The sequence below is a fragment of the Apodemus sylvaticus genome, chromosome 2, assembly GCF_947179515.1.
Source record: "Apodemus sylvaticus chromosome 2, mApoSyl1.1, whole genome shotgun sequence".
Classification (NCBI taxonomy): Eukaryota; Metazoa; Chordata; class Mammalia; order Rodentia; family Muridae; genus Apodemus; species Apodemus sylvaticus.
The window spans coordinates 118,244,834-118,269,655 of record NC_067473.1 but is presented as its reverse complement, the minus strand read 5'-3'; the positions used below and the strand labels follow the sequence as shown (position 1 = coordinate 118,269,655).

Below are 24,822 nucleotides of genomic sequence, written 5' to 3'. Positions count from 1 at the left end.
CTGAGCTGAGGCTCAGCAGGTGCGGGTAACCGAGTTCCATTGGTTCACCACCTTTAATCAAGTCAAAATACAGACACCGGAGCTGAGCACACCATGAGGCCTAGTTCCTCCTTCCCAGGTCAGTCTGAAACCAGGAAACCTGTCTGCCTCCCAATCTTGCCCTCTGAGAGTCATTCAAGTTACCCTCAAAAGTGTAAGGCCACCTGAATTGAGATCTCTAGCTATTTACACAGACCCCCTAAGGGTCAGGATGCCCCACCCTGTTTCCTTTTAAACAGGGCGAGGTGTATGCACACCCTTAAATAAAACAAGAGTCAGTTGGCTGACACACAATTTCTTTAGTGAAGTTTATTTGAATGGAAGGGCTTCCCGGCTATGATCAGGCCCTGGAGTAGAAGGGGAGGGTATTAGGCAGAAAGAATACAACCATGAAGGCCTAAGCACAGTGAGGCCTTGAAGTCCTGGAGAGGCCCTTCATAAAGGGTTGAAAAGTGGCAGAGAGGCCAGGCAAGAGCAGCTGCTCCAGAGTCCCCAGGAGAGAGATGAAAGGTGTGGGGCAGAGGATTGTCTTTAGGGAGCAGCCTTCAGGTCACCTACCTGAGAAAACCCCCAAAATGAGAAGTATGACTCTATAACCTGTGAGAAATTTTCACATCACGAGACTTAGTTCAACGCTGCAGGCGTGCCCAAGCGCATGGAGAGCCAGATCCCTAAGTCATGAAATAGGCCATAGCAAAGATGACAGCTTAACCATGCTCCAGCGTAGCCTGATCTCGTCAGGTTATGGGATTCAGCTGGAAGGTGCAGGCCCATGTTCTAATGTGTACTGTGTGCGTGCATACAGTATTCAGGTGTGCATGAGGTCAGGGGGCAACTGTTGGAAAATGGTCTCACCTTCTGCCAAGTGGGAAGTCCGTCCTGGCAGGTAACTCTACCTGCGGAACCTTCTGAGTAGCCCATAGGAGGGCCAGTTCTTTAGGGGTTTCCAACAACTGAAACCCACCTGATCTGAGTTTAAAGGCCAAGCCCTGAGGCATACCCTAGGATGTCTTACCCCAGCCCAAAAGGAATGCAGATACTGCTCTTTTCCACTCATAGACCCAGAGCAGAAACTCATGACACCCTTTAATCCAGAGCTAACACCCTGGTGAAGGACCTTAGCCCTTTGGAGACTCATCCATCTGCAAACACCTGAGGATGAGGGGCTTATCAGACCTGCTAGCTGTCTTCGGTCAGCTAGCCGTGAACCCCATCCTAAGCTTGGCACTGGCACAGTCCCAAGGGGATATGCACATGCTCCACTGGTGAAGGGAGACCTCAAGGAGGGGTGAAGGCCCTGAGCACAAGCCTGCAGAAGAAGCAGCTATTCAAGAAATGCATGCTGACTTACTATAGGGATGAGACGGTTTCTTTGGGTATAAATATTCAAGAAAGTCTGAACATTTTATTCATTTGTGACGTCTCCTTGCAGGCATGGTGACAATATCTACCCTACCATTCCTGAATGATTGGATGGAATTAAAAAAAAATCTGTATTGATTCTTGATTGTTTCTGAACACAGTGGTCTGGGGAAGGGTATCCACCGGCTTCACAGGGACGAAGTGGCTTCAACGTAGTGTTGGACAAGATAGGAGTGGGACTTAGGCCAGACCTTTAGCCCACGGATGCCAAGATGATATCTACTGGCAGCTCCTCCGAGCTTCTAGCTGTCACCTGCATCGTCACTGTGTCCAAAAGCAGAAGCCGGGAACGCACAAGGATGTCATGGCCACCCCGGAACACTCCTGAAAGTGAGAGGAGGCAGAGCTTTGTGAGGCTGGAGAAGGCTGTGCTCAGAGTGTGACACAAGATCAAGGAAGCGCCCATGCAACTCTCATGCCTCCCTGAGCTCTGTGACCCTTAAGGACAAAGTGCTGCAGAAACTATCAATCACTGCATACATCACTAACTTACATCACCTGAGCCTCCAGCCAGGCTCAAGGGTCCGCTCGGGTATGTACGGCTTACACCTCCAGTTAGAGGCTCACAGACAGTGGCTGAATCTGAGAGTGCGGGTGAGTGGGCGAGTGCTAATAAGAAAACCACAAAGCAGGTGTTTGACAGACCCAGGGGATGAGCTGTCCGGTGGTGAGCTGTGTACACTCACTGAAGCAGAACACCTTCCCAACCATGTTTGTAAACACACCCTGCTCCCCGCCCCCAATAACTACCACTGCCCACACACAAAAAACCTATCCAAGGTTGGGCATGTCTCAATGATAGACTGCTTGACCTCCCTAGCAGGCAAAGGGCCCTGGGTCTGATCATCAGCCCTGGAGAGAGATAAAAGTCAGGTGTGGTGACTTACTGAAGGCTGAGGTAGGAGAATTACAAGTTCAAGGAATCTTGGGTTATACATGAAGACTGTGCTGCAGAAATCTGCCTAGCCTCAATCACTGAGTTTCATTCTCAGCTCCATTTCCACAAATGTCTAGGGCAATACAAGCTATGGCCATTTTTGAGCTAAACACAGGATAGCAAGTATTTACATATGAATTACAAAATAAGTTACATGAAAATACTCTAGGGAAGCAAGCGGGCACAGGTGCTCTGACAATGGGCAGAAGAGCAGTAGTGTTCATTATATGCACCACTGAATTTTGTATGTGTTGGAAATTTCAAAGATGAAAAGTAGACAGCCATTCTTTTTATTTCACTTATTTTTTAAAAACTTATGTATGATGATGTTTTGCATGCACGTATGTCTGTGTGAAGGTGTTGGATCCAGGGGAATTGAAATTAGAGGCAGTTGTCAACTATGGGTGCTGGGAATTTTGTTTTGCTTTGCTTAGGTTTTTCTGGAGACTGTATTTCAATAAGTAGCCCTTGGTTTAACTTACACAAAAGTTCCTGTCTGAATTTACAAATACTGAAATTACAGCATTTTGTTGCACGAGTTACCAGGCCAGGCCCCACGCCTACTCTTCTTATAAAGAAAACAAAAACAACAACAAAAGACCCAATAAAATCGATACTTAGATAAAGGAACATCAGACAAGTCACTGAAAAAGAAATATGAATAGAAGGCACGTAACTTCATTCAAAAATGCAAAACCTACATTAAAACTGCAGCGGGCCTGGGGAGCTGGCATTGGCATCGACAGCATTAGATCCGGACCTGCTGCTCTCAGATGGCTAGAAACTGAGTCACTGTGCCACACCCCTGCAGTCAATCCCATAGGACAAAGGACAGGGCCTAGCCAGGCCTCTGAGAGCACACAGGTCTTCCTGTGGGGGAAGCTGGATGGGGACAGACAATATCCAGTGGCATCCCACCTGAAGCTACTCAGGGCACAGACGTTTCTTACCGGCTAGCAACAGCGTGTGAGTGTTCTTGTTTTCTGGCACTTTGTCTGACCTCTCACAAGGGTGCATTCCCAAGAACTTCACAATATTGCCCACAGCCTCTGCAGGGAAAAATCCCAGCAACATTAAGTCACAGGTGTATGAGTATTTGTGTGTGTTTGTTACAAATCCTGGGCCTAAGTATGCATTCCCCCACCCCCACCAAGACTCAAGCCCAGTCATTCCCAAGCTAGGTGCCCCTTATGGCTCTGGATTCTTGGTGGGAAACGGGGAGGCACACTGGCTAGCCACAGTATAGGCAGAGATGATGACACCAGCATTTTACCTTCAAGTGTCTTGATAGTAGACAGAGTGAATGTTTCCTCTTTCTCAAACTCATCCCCGACCTCATCCCAGGCTGCTTCAAAGTTCACTTTCATGACTTTTTGGATGTGATCAGACACAGTAACTTCTAGATCCTCCAGCTAGAGAAATGAAGACACAATTAGACTTTAGGAGAGACTTTCTATTCCACATTTCTAGGCCTCTGTTCTGAACTCATCTCCTTATCCCATCCTTCCTGCAGCTCACTTAGCAGATATCTGCCACTGGGGACATGGTGGCTTCAGCACGCAGGGCAAGCCCAAGGTACCCAATGAAACTGTCACTGCTTCAACTAGCAGCAATCATTTCTCCAGCAGATTCTGAACTTCAACTGGGTCCTCTAGGCCCCAAAGAGGCAGAACCCTATTGTCATCTCAGCTGTGACCTTGACATAACACTCCTATTCATCCGGCCTGCACTAAGTGTCCACACAATGACTCCTTTGTTCATTCTTCTAACAGATTTTCACAGAAACCTGTTCTTGCCTGTGTTTACAGTGCATACAGCAACCAATGCAGTGAAAGGAGTGCCCCAGCTATAGCTCCTGAGAGGAGAGGTCTTAAGGCAGTTCCTGCCCCAGCCGTTTGGCTCAGGAATGGCCATCTCTACTTTGGTCCTTATACCACACATGTGTGAATGTCAGATGCATGCTAGTGACTAAGATGTCCAGCAGAGCAAAGGGACCCAGGTGTCTAGAAAGCAACACTACAAGAACAATTCAAGTCTTCAAATCTTGCTTTCCTTTTGAGTCAGTTAAGAATTATCCTAAGAAAATAATCAGATGTGCTGGGCATGGAGGTGCATGCCATTAATATAAGAACTCAGGAGGCAAAGGCAGGCAGATCTCTTTGAGTTCAGGGCCAGCCAGGTCTTCAAAGTGAGTTCCAGACAGCCAGGGCTCTGTTACACAGAAAAATCCTGTCTCGAACCTTCCCACCCCACAAAAAAAGAAAAAAAAGAAAAGAAAAAGAAAAAAAAAAAAAGAAACAACCAACCACCAACCAACCAAAAATATAACCAATGCGAAATGTAAGAATCTGTACACGTCTGTGAATCACAATCATGCAGTGCTTGTGGAGGCCCAAGAAGGACATAAGACCCCCTAGAACTGAAGTTACAGACAGTTTGGCACTATGAGGGTGCTAGGAATTGAACTGAGTCCTCTTAACCGCTGATGCCTCTTTTCAGTCCTAGGCACAATCCTCTTACCACATACTCATCCTCATAGCCTTCTTCATCGATTTCTCCTGTGTTGGGGTCACAGTCCTTAACAGTGAACTTCATCACACAGCTGAACGTGCACGCCACTGTGGGGAAGAAGGGTTGGATGAAGACAAGCTCCTTCCTGGTCAGGTAGCCATGGCTAGCCCTTGAGGCAGCATTAATCATGGCTAACATGCTATCAACCCCAGCATGCTGGGCAAAGAAGGCTCTACTTTATAAAATAGGAATGTAAAGTCACAGATCCAAAAGAAAGACCAAAGAAGCAGAGACAACACAGTGTGTCTGAGACCACGACACAGCTGCAGAACACTATCCACGGTGGAAAAGGAAAGCTGTCCTTATCATTGGAAAAGTGAATTTGAGATGTCTGGTTGGTTGTACCTGTCTTTGAGGAATACTGTGCAACAGTAAGAGTACTCACTTGTCTGAAGACCAAACAGGCCTTGATTCTAAACTTATAACCCACCTACCTGAGCCTCAGCCTCCTCAACTCTGAACAAGAATAGGCAGTACTTATCCTCATAGAGTTGCCGTGAGAAAGAAATAATATATGAAAAGAACTTGGGCCTATGCAGTTCTTATCCCTAAATCAGAGAGTTTCTGTGCTATCCTTAATCATGGACTCCCACAAAGTGTGAATGGTATCTAGAGAGAGCTCACCAGCTGTGGGGTCTTCCTTGGGCAGAGCCACTAATGTGTAGCAGGTCCCAGGCTGGTTGTAGGGCAAGCTCCGCACAGGCACATAGGACAGCACTTCATAAGCCTCAGTGGGCTCCATCTGCACTGTGACATTCTCCAGAGTCTGGTCATTGAGGGTGTTGGTGCAGTCAAACTGGATAAGGTGGAGTGGGATTCAGATGTTGCTATATTGGAAGAGTTGAGGTGTACAACTTCCCCCACCCTTACATACACACACACACACACACACACACACACACACACCAGGCCCCTGCCCCAGGCCTCTGCCTGGTTGAATATTCACAGGCTAGAGAAGTCCTGGACAAGGAGAGATGAGACACACCATCAAGTTATCCCCCCAACCAATTCTACAGCAAGTCCTACAGGACTCCTGAGACCTGGATTGCCCCTGGGTACAGGTACCAGCTGGGTTTCAGGCTGCCCTTCTTACCTGGAACACCAAGTGATCAGAGAAGGTGTGTTTGGTGCAACGGATGACATACTCAGTCTCGGACTCGGTGAGGGCCACTGGCTCAGGAGAGGACTTGAAGAGGGGCCCTAGCCCCTGGAACTCAGGCACCGCTGCTAGCTGCTCTGAAAGCCACAGGCCACATTCACTTGGTTTCTGGATCTCCACACCAATTTGTGTTGGTTTCTAATAAGACCCTCAGGTCCCACACCCTCCCCGAGAGGAAGACACTTGCATGTCTAACTGGCTGCTTGCTCTTCATCAGCAAGCTCCAATGTATCTCATGAGGCTCTGGTTCAAGTTGTCTAACACTCTAGGAAGACCCACTATGCCTTATGCAAGATGTCTGAAGCAATTCACTAAGTGGGAAACCCCAACGTCTCAGGCCTAATCCACCTGAAGATCCTCACCTTTAGTTCATTACTAATTCTTTCTCTGTCTGTCTGTCTCCTGTCAAGATTAGATAGAGGGGACAGCTGTCAGCCGTCTGACACGGGTGTTAGGAGCTGTGGGTCCTCTGCCAGAGCAGCACGTGTACTTAGCTCTCCAGCCCTCAGCAAGAACTTTTACAGATATGGAGGTTAGGAATGGACTGGAAGGATGAGCTGCTTCCTCTACAAACACAGCCTGGGCTGGAGAGATGGTTCAGAGGTCAAGAGCACTGACTGCTTCTCCAGAGGTCCTGAGTTCAGTTCCCAGCAACCACATGGAGGCTCACAACCATCTGTAATGAGATCTGGTGCTCTCTTCTGGCCTGCAGTCATATATGCAGGCAGAATGCTGTATACATAATAAATAAAACTTTAAAAAAACAAAGCAAACAAACAAACAAAAACCACCCCACTTCCTGGGGGAAGAACAGATCCACACTATGCACTGGCCAGTGAAGAGACATGAATGATGACCTACTTGTTCTTCTCTGGGGGGCCTAACTCTGTAGTCCAGGCTACCTTCAACCTTGTGATCCTTCTGCCTCAGCTTGCAGAGTCGTGAGATCACAAGTGAGTGCTATTATGTCCAATGAAGAGCTACTTCTGAATGTGCAGTTCTACCCCAGCTACTCAGGAGGCTGCAGCAAGAGGAGCCAGTTCAAGGCTGCTCGTGGTACAAGGTGAATTCAAGGCTGCTTGTGTGCCTCATTAAGGTGTCTCAGCATAACAAAGACAACAAGGGCTATAGTTCAGTACTAGAGGACTTGGCACCCCGCAGGCTTGAGACCCTAGGTTAAATTGGAGCACTAAAAAAGTGAGTGAGTGAGTGAGTAAGTAAGTAAATTAATCTTCTTGGGGAAACTTTAGTGTGACTTCTGGGTAAGACTCCTCTCTTTGTATCATAGCAGGTCCTAGGCCAAGGTCACCATGACTGAACCAGGCTAATTCTGGTATTCTGATAGGCTGAAAGCAGAATACAGTTGAAGATCAAGCTAGGTGCCTATAAAAGATCCACCTCTAACAGCTTAGACAATGTTCTTTTTCCTGATCCTAGGCAATATTTCTCCCTGGTGGTCACTGGCCAGCTGTTAGTCACAAGGCTTGAGGAACTGTTACAGCAGCAACAGGGAACAGATACAAGACAAGCGGTTTAGGGATGGGCTGAGCTCAAGGTCCTTGACACTAGTCTTTAAGTTTCCAATATAGTGTTTTAACAGCAGACAACGCTTTAAGGCAAAGTGGACTGCACCCATAAGAACCAAACGCAGCAGTGTCTCTTAGGCCAGTCAAGTCCCATCGGACATTCAGAAATGCATGGTGGCCATGATCACTCAGAGTCAAATGTCAGGGAAACGGGCACTCTCTGTCACCTGGCTCTTGAGGAACCCAGAGTTCTTGCTCTCTTTAAAAATCCTTTGTGCTGGGCTGAACTGCAGGGCATCAGGCATGCACACCGGCAGCTACCACTGAGGCAGGCGTGATCAGCAGTTGGCAAGCTCTGAAGTCACACAACTGATGACTACAATGACATTACTCACCTTGGAAAATCTCCTGCCGTGTGGCTGCCACCTTCTCCGGCTGTTTGACTGCTGCAGTGGCGGTGTTTTCTGCAAGAGCAAGCATACCTGGTAAGGTAACCTCAGCGCTGGTCACAGGCAGCACGGTGCTGCTGAACCAGCCCAGGTCATCACTCGGGTGTTGTACATGCCAACTCTCCTGAGAGAGAGGCACAAAATGAAAAGAGCGAGCTGTCAGCACGGCTGTCCCCACCAACGAGGGGCAAGGGCTACCTACTCCCTCTTTACATATACCAGCCTGTCCCTGGACACTCTACAGTCAAGGGAAACAGATGGGCCTTGGGGATGAGCAGGGCCTTACCCGGTCTCTGCTCTGCCATAGGCGTGGTGGCCAGAGGCACAGACTTGAGGTCAAATGGCTTCTCTGATGGTTCTAGCGTATACTGCTGCAGGGCTTTCTCCAGACCAGGGATGGACACGGTCAGACCTAAGGCCAGGAGAGAGTCATTCTGCCTGGCTGGCACACCCAGAGAGGCATGGCATGCCTAGGGAGGACAGAGGCCTGGGACCCCTACTGTGACCACCAGATGTGCTGATGCTGACACAGTCAGGAACCTCTGAGCTTTACTCCCTGTCCTCTTCCTTCCACGGGGTGGCAGGTAGGTAAATATGAAGTAAGTTTAAATGCTGGTTTGAAGACATAAGCCAACATAACAGGTTTAAATTTTGGTTTTTATTAATGACTATTTTGCACTCTGGACATTGACCTGAGGGGACTGTCGTAAATTCCAGGCCTGCTTAAGCTACATAATGAGATACTGTCTCAAAGCAACACAGACATTTTGGACTGAGGATACAGCATGGTGGTGGAGATTTGCCAAGAGTCTGCAAGCCCTGTGTTCCTGCTGGAGTAACACACAAGGAGAACCTAATTTACCTGGCTTTTTTCACTGATTGGATCAAACCATGTTCTTTGGAGGTTAAATCAATCCAAGAGACTTCATACAAGTCCAGAGAAGCATGAATAGTCTTGGGTGTCTTGGTTCAGGGACGGCACACCTGCTCTAAGGCCACAGGAAGGGCCCAAAGCTCCAGGAACATCCTGAGTGGCCCAGGATGACTTACCGTTCAGGATGTAACCTGCGTTGAGAGCCTTCTGCTTCTGCTCCAGAACGTTCAGATAGAAGGTGGCTCTGTCTCTCACTTCATTGTCATCGTCCATCACACACCTGCAGGCAGGACACAAGGCACTCCTGACTGAGCCTAGCCAGGGGGTCAGAGAGACCCTGCCGGACTGCACGGGGATGGCAGGGTAATAATGCAGAGCTCTTAAAGCTCGACAGTGTAAAACACAAGGGGCTGATGCAGCTCAGCGTAGACAGCTCCCTAGTAAAGATATCACCCAGCATCATAAGACAAAACAAAAAACACAGAGGTACCCTTGAGCTCAGAGGAATACACTTTTGGGAATTCTTAGGAATACACTAAACACTACACATAGTGCACAAATATACATGCAGGCAAAACACCCACACAAATAAGATAAACAGAGAGTCAGAGGCAGGAGGATCTGTGAGTTTGAGGCCATCATGGTCTACAGAGCAAGTTCCAGGCTGGCCAGGGCTATATAGAGAAATCCCGCCTCAATGAATAGATTTTTCAATACAAGGTGGACTGGACCCAAGGGAGCACTGCTATGCACTCTGGCTTCTGGGCTGAGACTCACCTCTTCAGCAACACCAAGATACTAGGCAACATCTCTTCGTTCTGGGCTCCAAACTTGGCCAGAGCACTTACTGCACCTAGTTCCAAGGTAAACACGACTCACCCGCAGCCCCTCCGGCCCCCCTGCCAGAGTGCTGAGGACCCCACCAGTGTTCAGAGTGGGAGCCATGCAGAGGAGCACGGGTGGCACCGCTGACACAACCACAGAACGGATCCCCTGCAATCCTAGGGGAGCTCGGTGCTACCCAGGCCTCACTTCCTCTTCCAGTCACTGGAGAAAGGGTGACACACACGTGGCTTCTGTTCTAGGGCTCTAGGGGCAACTTTCCAGTGAGTAAAGCGACAGATGCTATCAACACTGTTAGCTACCTCTGACCAGCTCCATTTGTAGCTAAGCCTGAGAGTAAAACATGAGAAAATAAACCATCACTTATGGATTAACTACCAAAAGAAGAAAATTTGCCTACAAGGGGCATAGAAGTAAAAATGGAAAATAAGATGAAATTAAAAACAAGATAGTAGGGCTGGAGAGAGGGCTCAGCAGTTAAGAGCACCGTCTGCTCTTCCAGGTCCTGAGTTCAGTTCTCAGCAACCACATGGTGGCTCACAACCATCTGTAATGGGATCCGATGCCCTCTTCTGGTGTGTCTGAAGACAGCTACAGCGTACTCATATAAATGAAATAAAAAAAAAAAAAAGACGCTAGACTGTTAGATCACTGACTTATAAAAAAAAGATAAATTTCACGGTGTGTGTTATCTCTCCAGGTATGGTGGTCATACTTAGGATCCCAGCACACAGAATGCTGATGCAGTAGGATTTCAAACAAGACCCTATCTCAAAAAACAAAAACAAAAAACTCTTAAGTATGAATAGACAGTGAAATTTTTAAAAAAATTAAATTCTAGAAAATCATTTATCTAGTCGGCATGAAAATCCATCTCACAATGTAAAAAACAGCGTATGAGGCCATGTCCCCAGTGTGCTCGTCCCCCTGGGAGCTTAGGTCCCTTTGCTGGGCAAATTCACTGCAAAAGAAGCTAAGAGGCCAGGATCACCCCAGCTCAGATATACCTGCCCGAACCTCTTCATGCTCCAAGACCACACGGTTGTAGATAAAGCGAATGTACTTGGAGGGGTTGTTGGTCTTGGGCCCCTCCTGGCCTAGCAGGTGCAGGATGCGGGTGGCCAGCACGGTGAACTCGCAGTCCTCGATGAACTCGCACAGGTGTGACAATCCTGTCTCCTTGCTCTCTGAGTTCTCCTCAATGATGCTGATGATGCAGTCCACAATGGCTCGCTTATACTCAAAGCCGCCCTGCAGAGAGAACAGGACTGCTGAGAACGAGCTCACAGCCTCTGGAGACCAGCCGAGGCCCAGGGACAATGCGCACGGACAGCCTGGAAGCAGGAGCCTAGCTTTCTGTCTTTTTGCTAGATAAAACAAAAGGCTTGGCCTGGTAGCTCACTAGGGCCGTCTAATTCTTTGTTGTTGTTGTTGCTGTTTTTGCTTTTTGGTGCGCCACCACTTTTTTCTTTCATTCTTTTTATAAACGTGTGTGTGTGTGTGTGTGTGTGTGTGTACACAAGTACACATAAGTACAGGTACTCAGAGAGGCCTAGAGTTAGAGTTATAGGCAGTTATCAACTGCTAAATAAGAGTCCAAAGTTTGGTTCTCTACAAGAACAGACTGCACTCCTAAACTCTTTCTCCAGGCCTTTTTTAAAAAAAAATAAAATAAAAAATAACACACACACACACACACACACACACACATGCAAACATACACACACTTATCATTTGTGTGTATTTTTAATAAAAGTGTGTGAATACAGAGCTATACATCTCATGTCACTAACATGGAGAGGAGTGGTTTCTCTCCTTCCACCATGGAACCCAGGGACTAAAATCAAGTCATTAGGTTTGTTTGGTAAACCTCCAGACTGCTGGGATTAAAGGTGGGCACCACTATGTCCAGTAGAAGTTTATTTCTTATGGATATGCATTCTGGAGGCAGAGACAAGTGGATTTCCATCAGTTCAAGGCTAGCCTGGTCTGTATAGTAACTTCTAGGAGAGCAAGATCTATGCAGAGACCCTGTCACAAAACTAAAAACAACTAAACCTTGAACCCACGTTGTGTTTTCAGCCCCAGTGTCCCAAGAGTTCCTGGTTGGCACTGCAGCCTCCTATGCCAGCTGCAATAGAAATAGAAAGCCCTGATCCGCCTTCCTGCATAAGCACTGCCTTGGGGCACCTGCTGGACCTGTTGCCACGCTGGTGAATCACACGTCACCACTGTAATTATGACAGATACTGCTGTTGCTTCATCTGTGTATGGAATTTCAAGTGCCGCAGGCACAGAAATGAGCTGTTTAACAGTGTTCTGAGCTTAACACCAAGAGACAGGTTTTAGCAGATAGGCCATTCTGTGCACCAACAGAATGTGCAGGACCCCAGCGGTCCCACCCTTACCTCTTCCCTTAGCATGGTGAACAGGAAGTTCATGAGCACAGCATGCTTTCGAGGATACTTCTGGCACAGGGCGCTGATGGCCTGGACAACCACCACCTGGGATAGAAAGACCGGCATGAGTGGCATTCTGACAGTCCTGGGGACTTGGTCACCAAATGCCAGAGTCCCTCCTGAGGTAAGACATGCAGGCTCAACACAAGATGAAACCAAGAGGAACACTTCTCCATGCTGGGGACAAGTCCTGAGCCCACCCAAGGCAGGGGAAACATGGCAGTCTTAGCAGACCAAATGCGTCTTGGTCTCCAAGCCCTGCCTGCTTCTCCCCTGCCTGGGCTGCTTCTCCCTGCCTGGCCTGCTTCTTCCCTGCCTGGCCTGCTTCTCCCTGCCTGGCCTGCTTCTCCCCTGCCTGGGCTGCTTCTCCCCTGCCTGGCCTGCTTCTCCCCTGCCTGGGCTGCTTCTCCCTGCCTGGCCTGCTTCTCCCTGCCTGGCCTGCTTCTCCCTGCCTTCCTCCTTCCCCTGCCATCCGTGCCGCTCTCTTCCTGCAGTCTCTTTGGCATTCTTCCTTCTTCCCCTGCTCTATCCTCCCTTGTCTTTACCTGGTTCAAGTCTCCCGTGGCTTCACCCCTCTTGCAGGCTCCTAAGCCAGTTCATCTCCTGAGATCCGAGCCTCCTCAAACTCATCCTCCACTGTCCAGGAGGGTTGTTCTCATATGCAAATCTCACACATCACCTTCATAGAACCCACAGGCAGAGTAGATTTCTGCCCAGTTTGTACAACCCATACTCTTGAATTTATCCGACCAAATTAAAAATTGTTCCTACCATTTTGACAGAAACTCTGCAGTGACACATTTCATGACTCCATTTATATAACAATGAAATAATCTAACTATGCAAAATAAGAACAGTGACTGTCAAGAATCAGGGGCGAGGGGCTGGGAAGGAAAGCTTGAGTGCTCTAGTGATGCTAAACCTGACTGTGGCAGCAGTTTTGAAAAGCATCACACATGTATCTCGTAGCCAATGAAATCAAAGCACACTCTCTAGACTGTACAATTGCTGGATTCTTCATTATCACTATACTGTGACTATGCTGGATGTGGGCCCTGGAGTTGGGAGAAATGTTCAGGACTTTCCTCTTAAGTTATTTGCAACCTCCTGTGAATTATTTTAAAGTAAAAGTTTTAAAAAAATGCCAGATACAGTGGCATGCATCTATCATCTCAGCATGTGGAGACGGTAGGAGGATCACTCCAGGGTGGACACTATTCTGTATTCTATTGAGTTTTAAGTCAGCCTGTTTAGAAAAACCAAACCACCACCACCACCACCACCAGGGACTACAACGGCCAGGTAGGGTATGTACAGCAGTAATCCCAGGAGCAACGAAGGAGCTCAAGGAGGAGAATCCTGAGTTCGAGGTCAGCATGAGCTACAGGGAGACCCTGTCTTGATCTGAAAAAGTAAGGTTCTAAACCTCTGTCCTTCCAAACGACATTTTTACAATTAGAATTTTACCATGAGTTGTAAGTCAGTAAGCAACTCCAGCCTGTTCTAACGTCACGACACCATTTTTACTTTCCCCGAAGCACCTGATCCCCAGCTGGCCTGTCTCCTAAGTACTTTCCCGACCCCTGCTCCTGCCCTCTCTCCCTGGCTCACACCGCCTTCCTCCCCAGCAGCTGCTGCTTGGGGCCAGCTCCTCGCTGCATCTCAGGCTACTGCTCATTTACAGGTCTGCTCATCTTTTACAGCTTACTCTCCCAACAGAAGGCATCCATCTGCCCCCTCCATTGCTGCCCCCTATTCTGAACCTCTAGAACAAACAGCAAGAACTCAATAAAGACTGCAAGAATGAGAGGACAACAAGCCCCTCCCTGGCCTAAAAGGTACTGTTCTTTTTTTTTTTTTTTTTTTTTTTGGATTTGGTTTTTTTCAGGGCTCTGTGTAGCCCTGGCTGTCCTGGAACTCACTCTGTAGACCAGGCTGGCCTCAAACTCAGAAATCCGCCTGCCTCTGCCTCCCAAGTGCAGGGATTACAGGCGTGCGCCACCACTGCCCGGCCAAAGGTACTGTTCTTAAGGTTCAAAGGGACAGAGCATCGAAGACCGGGAGGAAGAACTGAACATTCCAAACCCGTAGCATGGACAGCGGGCTCACAAGAGCTCCCTGTCTTAGACTGCAGGCTGGGAGGCTACTGGGCACCTTGAACTCATCTGAGATCTCCGACATGAAGGAAGAAATCTGCTTCATGAGACGGTCAATGCTGCTCTCGCTCCCTGTCTTGAGGAGGGTGGTGATGGCCAATGTGGCGATGCTACGGTTTGAGTCTGTGACCAGGTTTTCCAGATCTAGATTGCAGGCAGTCACTGCTGACGGGTGCTTCATAGCCACCTGTAGAGGGAGGATACCGGGCAGTACCCAATTCTGTCATCTCACCTACAGGGTAGACCTGGCCAGAGGTCCTTTGGGGACCATGTCTACCCACCTCCAAGCCCATTCAGAGGAAGGGGCACCAGCTAGGGCAGCCTGTCTCCCCTCCTCTCCAGTCAACTCTTACCTTATTGAGGGTGCGCACAGCGGCATAGCGAAGGGCAGCCTTGGGCGAGCTACAGAAAAGCTGGAGCACTGCAGGGAGGAAGACCCATGTCATGAGGTGCCCTCAGTGCCAGGCAATGGAATGTCAGTGGAATACCTGGGTCCCCAGGAACAGCACGGGACCAAAGGGAACAAGCTCTCAGGCTAGTCACACACAAGCCTTTTGCTTAGCCGAGGCCAGCAGAACTGCCTCGTCCTGAACCTTGTCAGCAAGGGCCCTGTGGGTGTCGATGGCTGTTATATCCTAAGCACCCGCCGTGTGCTAGGCCCTCCCTGAGTGGATGCTGTGCCTGGCTGACTCTTTGAATTCCCAGGGAACAGTGGCAAAGCCCCTAAAGTGACTTTCAGTAGCAGCTACCCTACAGAAGCAGGGTTAAGTCATGGCTGTCCACGTCTGCAGCCCACTTAGTCACCTGTCCTTCCGTGTTCACAGGACCCAGTGAACACACCAAGCTGGCGAGCGAGTCCTCCCTCGAGGAGCAGGTTTATTTCTCTCTGGAACAGTGCTAAGGAGTTGACCCCCGCTGTGCATGTTAGGGACCACACTGCTCCCTCAACCTGTCTGCCCAAAGCTCACGGCTAAAGTCTATGTTCAAGTACAGTCTTGAATGGGTCTATATTCTGGAATGTCCAAATCCCTTTCCTTATTGCTTAGCTTTTAGTCTCTTATTTATTTATTTATTTATTTAGGAAGTAACATTTTTCTTGAAATAGGATGGATGATGGATCTTTTAAAGCCCCTACATCTTGTCTTCCATTTTCTGGAAATATGAGGCTACCATAGGAGCACATTAGTCCCTAGTTAGTGATTGCATTCGCGTGCATGTTTGTTTGTCCCCAAGGAGGGAGGGAAACTCCTTCCACAAGTGAACCCATCTTCCTACCAGTTTGGTATCACCACTGTGGGGACCTCTAGAGGAAGAGCCCAGTCATTACACTCTGCTCACACTTCCTTTTCCCTGGGCTGGTCCTGAGTTAGGTATTCACCTCCTCTCCTACTCTGGAAGCCCACGCAGACCCTTTTGCACTCTCAGCATAGCTACTGCACCAGCTCCTCACTTTCCACCCCCGGTGCAGTCTCTACTCTCAGCCCACGCCAGCACGGGAGGTGGACAGGCACTGAAAGCTGTTGGGCTCCATAGTAACACAAGGACTGCACCCATGCTTGTGCGTCACACGGCTGAACAGCTTGTGCAGATCCCACCATTATCACCCACAGCAAGAGGGTCCTTTGTGTTTCAGAAGGGAAGTGAGGCCTGGTGAGGAAGGTCAGAGGGCAGTTCCGGTGAGTCCCGCTGTGACTCCAGTGCTACCACACGAGCAAGCACACTGGGCTTTACAGGTCCCGGGCCCCAGCCCAGTCCTCCTCAGGAGCCAGCCAGCCTAGCAGTGCTGGGATGGAGCCCATACCTGCCTCACCAGCACTGAGATGTGACTGAAAACAGTCCTCCTTAAAAGCAACCCCTGTGACAGCCCTACATCAGGGCCTATCTGAAGACCTCTGGCTCAGGGCCTGTGCCCAGCAGGCAAACAATGAAGCAGGGAAAGGGATGTATGAGACCTGACACGGCAGGGGCCAACTCCTTGGCACTGCAGCCTGGCAGGTTGACAATGGCCGAGGCAGCTTCATACACCACCATCTCATGCTTGTTACGCAGGCAGCTCTCAATGAAGTCAAACAGTGGGCTGTCACGGCTACAAAAGAACATAGCAACAAGTTGGGGATGGGCCAGCAATGCAGCAGGCATCACCTAGCTGGCGGGAGACCCACGCCCTCACCTGCCGTCTTCTTCTTCCAGTTGCTTGCTGGCCACTCGGATCATCATGCAGTAGGCGAAGGGGGACTTGAGGCCGTGCCGGGTGAACTTGCTGATCATCTTACTCACGGCCAGCCGGTCGTTCTTCCGCACATGGTACAGAAGTCCTAGGGCGTGGTACTGGAGGACAGAGGCAGCATGGGAAACACACACATGAGGCTAGGTCTGCTGCTGTGCAGCCCTGGGAAGGGCTCTGTGTCTCTCTAGCCTCACCCTTGTTTTAAGAAAAGCACAGCACTCACATCCGCACAGAGGGAGTGAAACAACTTCCCAAGCTCTCCATGTAACCAGCTCCAGTGCAGTGCTCAACACACCACATACATGATGTTCTCATCTGCACCCGAGTTTTGGACCCTGCAGGTATCCTGACTATGTGAGAAAAGACACCAGAACAGAAACAGCTGCAGCAGACAGCTAGGGCAAAACCTGAGCATAGTCCTGTGGGACATAGGACACAAACCCTCCCAACACCCAGAGGACTGGGTTGCTTGTCCCTGCTATTTGTCCTACTGTGGCTAAGCTAGCTTTGGAAGTCGAGAAGCCCAGAGACACCACTTTTAGCAATAAGTTACAAAGGTCACTTCTGTTCACTCTTAATCAAGTGGCATGTGAGGGCCAAGGTGTGGCAGGTGTGTGTGCTTCCCCCGTGGTAAGTGCCTCTGACCCGCAGAGGTGTAAACTAACTCATTGCTGACCCCAAAGACATGATCCACACGAGTGAGAACCACAGTCACTGAGGGAAAGGGACAAGGTGCCTTCCCCATCCCTCACTGTGTATGTCTTCCCATATAACCCTTCCAGTTCTCAGAGAAGTTGCTCTTCCAACTTTCCAGAGAAACTGAGGCTCAGAGAGAGGAAAGTTTCTCAGATGAAAACCCCACATCACTAACTGAACCAGGTCAGCAATGGTTTGGGTGGGTTGTAACAGCCTGTATTTCTTTTTCTTTCTTTCTTTTTTTTTCTCCGAGACAGGATTTCTCTGTATAGCCCTGGCTGTCCTGGAACTCAGAAATCCGCCTGCCTCTGCCTCCCAGAGTGCTGGGATTACAGGTGTGCACCCACCACCACCCGGCCAGCCTGTATTTCAAAACACTCCCATCTACCGCTCAATATACTTGGTTATTTCAGCAGCACCCAGGGAGAAACTCTTTTCTGAACACCCATGCACTGCCCTGGCTGTTTCTCTCCAAGTCCCCATCCCCCATACCCAGTGACAAAAGAATAAGAGCCTGTCCTGGCAGAGGCCACCAGAACTTTGGAGGTTGGACAATGGCAGTGCGCTGTGCCCTGCTTGTTTTCAGTACCCCTCTCACCTGCACCATGATGTTATCACTGGACGCTGCCTCCTGGGCCTCGTTCACCCAGCGCTTGACCACATCGAAGCTGCATTTCAGCAGGTGCTGTGGGCAGGGGACTTGTTAAGGGATCAAAAGGAAAGTTGCCCTTCTTGTCACACCCCTGTCATTTCTCACATGCAGCCAGGACCTCCTCACTGTCCTGAGCCCAAGACCATGGATAGACAGACAGACAGCTGTCACCCTCACTCTCCCCGCCTGACAGATTTCCTGCCTGATGCCAGTCCTGACAATCTACCGTGTAAGGAAGGAGCGGTCAAAGCCACTCACCCCAGCTCTTCCCAATGGACCCAGTGTCTGGTTCCCCTCCGACAATGCCCTCAGACATTTTATTCTATCTTCAACCCACCCCTGCAGGCCCTAGTCACAGCTACGTACCAGGGAAGACACGAGGGCGGAGCTGGAGACACTGGGAACCTTGTCCACAATTGCTTGTTTCATGTAGCGCTCAACAGCCTGCAGCATGGTGCTCTGTGGCGGAAGAGTGCAGGCTCAGACGTGGAAGCAATGGGGTGCAGAGAAAGCAGACATGTCAGAAGCTCCTACTGAGACATTCCCACCCTGCTCCTCCACTTGACTCAGACAGCTGCAGACAACCTAGAGGAAGGTCAGAGCTTGGGAAGCAGGTAGAGGGTGGAAGAACTCACATCAGTGATCTGGCAGAGAGCTCGGACAGCAGGACCGCGGTAATTATCCTCTTTCCCAGTCATGTCTTTTGTCAGGCTGCCGGGGAAAGGAGGCACTGTTGGCATGCGGGGGTCATAGGCCATCCCTCTTCTCTAGTCCATACCACCCCCGGAATGGATTACCACACCAGTCTGCTAACTACTGCTCCCTTCTGTTCTCACCCCTCCAAGCCAAACAGCAGCTCCAGGGAGTTTTATAGAACTCAAAATAGAGCCAAGCATAATGGTACATGCTTGCAATCCCAGCACTCAGGAGGCAAAGGCCGGCAGGAAGATCACCATGAACTCCAGGCTTCACAAGCGTCAGACAGAGCAGCTTCTCGGTGAGCTGCTCTCGTCTGCAGGCCTTTTCCCTGCCACTGCTCAGCCTGCATCTCACTCCTTCAGAATCCACATCAGTGTAGAGATCTTTTCTGGTCCAAAGTCAAGCTGTCGTGTGAAGGAAGTCTGGCCGGCCTGAGCATAGCGAACATGGCTCTGGCCTGCCTGGTCCTTCTCCCCCATTCCTTCTGCCCTGTTAAAAACTATCAGATGGGGCTGGTGAGATGGCTCAGCGGTTAAGAGCACTGACTGCTCTTCCGAAGGTCCTGAGTTCAAATCCCAGAAACCACATGGTGGCTCACAACCATCTGTAATGAGATCTGACGCCCTCTTCTGGTGTGTCGGAGGACAGCTACAGTGTACTTACATATAATAAACAAATATTTAAAAAAAAAAAAAAACTATCAGATCACATTCCTAAAGCTAGCTGCCAAGGACTACTCCCTTATTTAGCCACTTCCTCCTGCTGAGGCTAACTACCAAGTCAGCAATCAAAAACCCCTTTGGTTCACCTAATTAACACGTCCGGTTACAACTAATCACCTCATCCTAACCCTGTTTCCCCTTTTACCTTTACAAACTACTATTTGCCTATCGGTCTGTCTCCTCTCTATCCAGAAGCAGTCCGTTGTCCCATTCCAGGAGGACAACTATCCCTGGCCCTTCTCCCTTGCTCCTTCCCCTTCTCCCTCATCCTCTGTCTGTCTCTTATTCCCTCTCCTCTGTACCTCTGGGCAAATCAATCTCCTTCATGCACAGAATCTGGTCTTGGGGGTCTTTCTGATCTTTCACAGTCTATGGTTCTATAAACCACGTTAGAGCCCAGCTGCCTGGCTATTTGCTGGTAAGTCCTGAGGCTGCAGAGGCTATAGGTAGTATAATATACTACCCATATATTATTCCCTCCATCTTTCAGGGAAGCACCTTAAGCTGGAAGGTGAACAACTCAAAAACAGATTCAGGGAGTCCCTGAAACTGACTGGATTCACAAGGCCCCCGCTCTGCCAGAGTAAGCTATAAAAGCTGAGTGTCTCTCAACTAAGAGCTAAGCTACACAGAAGAATCTCAAAGCAGACCAGATGCTTGGAAGAAGTAGAAACCTGCTGAAGCGCCTGGAAGAGGTTCAGGTCAACTGAGGCGCCGGGAAAGGACCGTGCCGAGCTGCGTGCAGGCTGTGCAGTGTACTCCAGGTCCCCAGCTTTGTGACCTGTCACCCACACTGAAGGTGGGCTTTGACGATGCAGCTGTCTGAGTCATTTCTGCTCCTATAAGTAAACCCTCACCCATGCTTCTGTAAGTAACCCCAATACAAGTCATGGGTCATCAAACTAGACTTCAGTGGCATCCGTAGGGCCTGTCCCTATTCGGGGTAAGTAGATGTGTGTGTCTGTGTCTCCAGGAAATGTTTTGTCACACAACACCATGCCTTTCTTGTTTGTAACTATACTTCCAAACCCATACATGGACTGATAAAGACATTCAGTATCATCTTTCCAAAAAAAAAAATGCTTAAATTTAATTTTATTATTATTGTAATGTGTAAGTATCTGTCTGCATGTGGGTATGTGTATGTGAGTGCAGGTGCCCTCCAACACACCAGAGCTCTTTGTAGCTGGAGTAACAGACGGGTTTGAGCCTCCTGATGTGGGTGCTAGGAGAGCAGCCAGTGCTCTTAACCAGTGAGCCATCTCTCCAGCCCCAGGACACATCAATACCCCTGAAACTGGCTATGGGCCTTCTTCTTGGATAGCAATGTCAGAAAGAAATAAAAGGAGCTGGAGAGATGGCTCAGTGGTTAAGAGCACCGATTACTCTTCCAGAGGTCCTGAATTCAATACCCAGCAACCACATGGTGGCTCACAACCACCTGTAATGGGATCTGATGTCCTCTTCTGGTGTGTCTGAAGAGAGCAATACTGTACTCATATACATAAAATAAATATATTTGTTTAAAAAAAGAAAAAAAGAAGAAAGAAAAGAGCTGTGCCTGGGGGCCGGGGTTGGTTGTTGTGTGTGGGTTTTTTGTTTGTTTGTTTGTTTGTTTTTTAATTTCTTGGAGATATCTTGCTATGTAGCCCAGGCAGGTTCAAACTGGCAGCTATCCTCCTGTCTCTACCAAATGCTGGAGTGTGTAGCACCATGTCCAGCTTTGACTCCCAGTTCTCAAGGATACGGAGGATATATAAGTGACATTTGTCCCTAAATTACTCAGCCTAGTGCAGAAACCAGTATTGGCCAGCTGATCATTAACTTGATCATTAACTTCCTGCACTTAGTTTTTCTTAGCACTGACTTAAGACTTTCAAAAAAGCCTTCATGCTGGTTGTATTGTGTAAGGAGGAGGAAGGGAGCAAGGCCAGAGAAGTAAGAAATAAGCAGACTACGCTAGAGGCTGGCATGGAGTAGGCCTAGGAGGAAAGGGCACAGGCCAGATGTCAAGAGTCTCTTGGCTGTACATGTTGTCTCTGTCAGTGGATCCCACCAGAGGAGCCACCCTTGCCCAAGCCATGCCTGCTCGTCACAATGATGACATCCTCAGCGATACAGGACATCTCCTTGATGGTCAAGTAGCACATGCGGCGGAGTGTGGGCTGAAAAAGACATGGAGAAGACCGATCAGCTCGGTGGGAGAGGATCAGAGTGAGGAGAAGCCCGACTCCGTGGAAGGCAGGCTATCCTGACAGGCAGTCCTCCCGCCACTCCGCCACGGGAGTCCTGTCTGCAGAATGCACAGATTGCTGTACTTACATCATTAGACTGGAAGAGCTTGGTCATGGCAAAGAAAGCCTCAGTTGCTTCCGTGGTCCCCAGGTGCTCCCCCTGTGGTAATCAGAAAAGCCACAGGTTTGGACAGGCGATCAGTAGGCTAGACCTTTGAAGCATGCAGGTACTTGAGCACAGGCAACAAATGAGAGCTGGACACTTAAGAGAACCCAGGACTAGACTGTTGGTTCCAACCACAGAGCTGTCGAAAGCATAAGGGTGTATCTCCATTTACACAACCTCCCTTGTATTCCCAGCCAAGCCTCATCTTGGTACCTGGTTTATGAGGTAAAGGATCTTGGTGAGGATGTGGGCACATTTCCGAGGGTTGATAGGAGTTTCATTAAAGACCCGAGCCTGTGAAGAAGCAGCCGTTACCTCTAGCCTAGTATACGTCCCTTCCACAGCTGCCTCTCCCTTAGAGAGCCACAGGGTGTGTACTAAGCTCAGTCTACACCAATGTATCCCCAGTACATTCTCAATCGATTCCCAAGTGGAGAGAGTTTTTTTTTTTTTCTCTTTTTCTTCTTTAAAGATTTTATTTAAGTATATGAGTACACTGTCATGCCTTCAGACATACCAGAAGAGATCATCAGATCCCATTACAGACGGTTATGAGCCACGATGTGGTTGCTGGGAATTGAACCCAGGACCTCTGGAAGAGCAGCCAGTGCTCTTAACCGCTGAGCCATCTCTCCAGCTCCCAATAGTTTTTTTCCCTTAACTTATCTACTAACCTGAAGTCTTTGCATGTACTGCCCTAATACTAGCCACACTTAGCAAATATAATTAATGAAGTCTCATCACCCTGGGCCCAGGCTTTATAAACGAGCACTCTATGTATGCTGGCATCTGACAGCCGGGCAGGCAGGCACTCCCGAGCAGACACAGACATGAAGGCACTTGCCTCTTGGAGTACTGCACTCTTCTCCAGGTGCTGGAGGGGGTTGGAGCCTCCACCTACAGTGAACAGAGAAGACTGATTACAGGTTGTCATCTTGAATGAATTTCTTTCCTTCTTTTTCTTTTTTGAGACAGACTCTCATGTATCCCATGCTGGCCTTCAACTCAAAATGTAGCAGAGGTCGATCTGGGGCATCTGATCTTCCTGCCTCTGTCACCTGGTTTATGTAGTGCTGTGGATCACACACAGGGCTTCATGCATGCTAAACTCTACCAACTGAGTTACAGCCCCCAAACTATGACCTCAACTGTGATCTCAAGATTCTGCCAAACACGGGGAAGAGAAGGAAGTCTCTATCACCTACCAGAGACAGTCAAAGTTCTCTCACAGTCATCTAGCATTCTTTCTGTGCCTTTCAGGGTTCTACAATTGGCATTGATTTATGCAACCAGATCTCAAGTGAGTCTATGTGCCTGAGACAACCAACACTAACTAACCTGTGATTGAGTTTCCCTGACAGCAGATATTACATTAAAAAATTATGCATGTGATTATCTGGTTACTGTCTGGTCCCTCCACATCCTAACATTCCTATTACAGGCATAGAGTGTCGCACTTGCTTTAGCTACTGCAATATTAGAATCCTTGAGGTACCTGATGTTCAGTAATTGTAGTTTACTGAATAAATGAAACGGTCAAGATTATTAACTGCAGGACTGGTTACATCCCGATAAGCAAAGAACCAACGCAGCTCTGGCAAATACCAAGAAGTCCGGTGAAATACAAGGGCGCATCCACCCTGGGAAACTCCTCTGACAAGATTGGGAAACTGAGGCCCAGAGAGGAGTGACCCGCACAAGGTCACGCAGCAATCCTGGCCAGAACTGGCGAGTGCAAACAGCATATTCCCTCCGAGAACAACTATGGATGGATCTGCACACAAGCCCCTGCCCCTCTTGGGCCTCGAATCTAATTCTGACAGAGGCCCGGAAGAAGGAAGCCCAGGAAGGTCCCATGAATCCCCACGAGGATCTGGCCTCCCAAGGTCTTTCAAAGGTCTCTCACCAGACTCCTCATCCTTCTTGTCGAATTTCTTCAACATGGTGCCAGCGGCAGCTCCACGCAGCAGGAAGATGCTCAGAGTAGCGGTGAGAACAGCTTCTCCCAGCGGCTTCCGTACTCCCGCCCGCCACGTCGCCCTGAGCACTGCCCGACGACTGCGCCTGCGCACTCTGTTGTCTGCGCCTGCGCACAACTGCGCCCACCTTATTCTTTCATTGCCTGCCCGGAGACAGCCAAAACCTAGCTGAGTGGAGGAGGGAGGAAGGGGAGGGGTGAGACCCAGGGAAGTGGGCGTGGCTAATGCTAGGGGGCGGGGCCCTGGACTTGCAGTTGCCGATGCTCCGCTTCTGCGCCCCCTTGTGTCCCCGCGGCTGTTGTGTTTGCAGTTGCCCCTGGCTGAATTTAAAGGGCATTCTGAAAGTAGAGTTGCATTGCAGCACGCTGACCCCATATATTTCCCAGAAGTCTCACTGATATGTTATTTTTCCTCCGCCGGTGAAATGAGCCAATTCAAGTCAGGTTAGAATATTTTAAAGGCAAATTTATTGGGAAGCTGCTCTCCAAGTTCACTGGCGCCAAGGGTTGAGGTCAGAGGAGTCGCCTTGGGGGGGGGGGGGGGTGGCGAGGGGGGAAACCGGCGCCTGTTGCTAGCCAAAGCTCTGATTCCATCAGTCTAACTTTGTGAGGCAATGAATATTAAAGTTATGTACATCCGTGCTTTAAAATTGAGATAGAACTGAACATAGTAATTTTAGCATTCAGGAGATAGAGAAAGGAGAATGAGAAGTTCAAGGCCATCCTCCTGCACCAGCCTAAGCTACATGACTTTCGCCTCAAAAAATAAATAGAGCCAATGAGATGGCTTAGCTTGTAAATAAAGGTGCTTGCTGCAAAGTCTGAGGACCTGGTTCAATTGTAAAAATTATTAAATGAGTCTTTTCTACCAAATACTATAAAACTTGTGTTTTGACAAGGAATTCAAATATTTTGGGAAGCACACCCTATTAAGAGTCATGTTTGCCTGTGAGGATACTATAATGGGAGTGGTGGTCTCCCTCTCTCCGCCCCTCACTCTCCTCCATTTTTTC

The 24,822-nt window shown here is 49.0% G+C and overlaps 1 protein-coding gene across 1 annotated transcript; it reads right to left on the bottom strand.

Moving 5' to 3' along the window:
* Positions 1 to 317: 317 nt before the first annotated feature.
* Positions 318 to 23,893, bottom strand: Copg1 (COPI coat complex subunit gamma 1). The gene is made up of 24 exons (XM_052174269.1): positions 23,738 to 23,893; positions 22,676 to 22,728; positions 22,045 to 22,125; positions 21,754 to 21,825; positions 21,517 to 21,596; positions 18,646 to 18,721; positions 18,377 to 18,469; positions 17,957 to 18,043; positions 16,606 to 16,763; positions 16,388 to 16,521; positions 14,789 to 14,856; positions 14,434 to 14,622; positions 12,229 to 12,324; positions 10,828 to 11,071; positions 9,755 to 9,830; positions 9,154 to 9,257; positions 8,390 to 8,515; positions 8,050 to 8,118; positions 6,063 to 6,205; positions 5,594 to 5,765; positions 4,919 to 5,016; positions 3,672 to 3,810; positions 3,349 to 3,447; positions 318 to 1,785 (listed from the first exon to the last, which is right to left on the bottom strand). The coding sequence occupies exons 1-24, from the start codon at positions 23,772 to 23,774 to the stop codon at positions 1,655 to 1,657; spliced, it is 2,625 nt and encodes an 874-aa protein (XP_052030229.1). The 5' UTR covers positions 23,775 to 23,893; the 3' UTR covers positions 318 to 1,654.
* Between the last annotated feature and the right edge of the window lie 929 nt (positions 23,894 to 24,822).

What these genes read in the sequence shown, in the direction of transcription:
- Copg1 (XM_052174269.1), bottom strand. Translation starts at nt 23,774, where the DNA reads ATGTTGAAGAAATTCGACAAGAAGGATGAGGAGTCTG. An exon ending in CAAGAAGGATGAGGAGTCTG is followed by an intron (nt 22,729 to 23,737) that starts GTGAGAGACCTT and finishes TGTTCACTGTAG; the next exon opens with GTGGAGGCTCCAACCCCCTC. An exon ending in CTGATCACTTGGTGTTCCAG is followed by an intron (nt 5,766 to 6,062) that starts GTAAGAAGGGCA and finishes CACCTTATCCAG; the next exon opens with TTTGACTGCACCAACACCCT.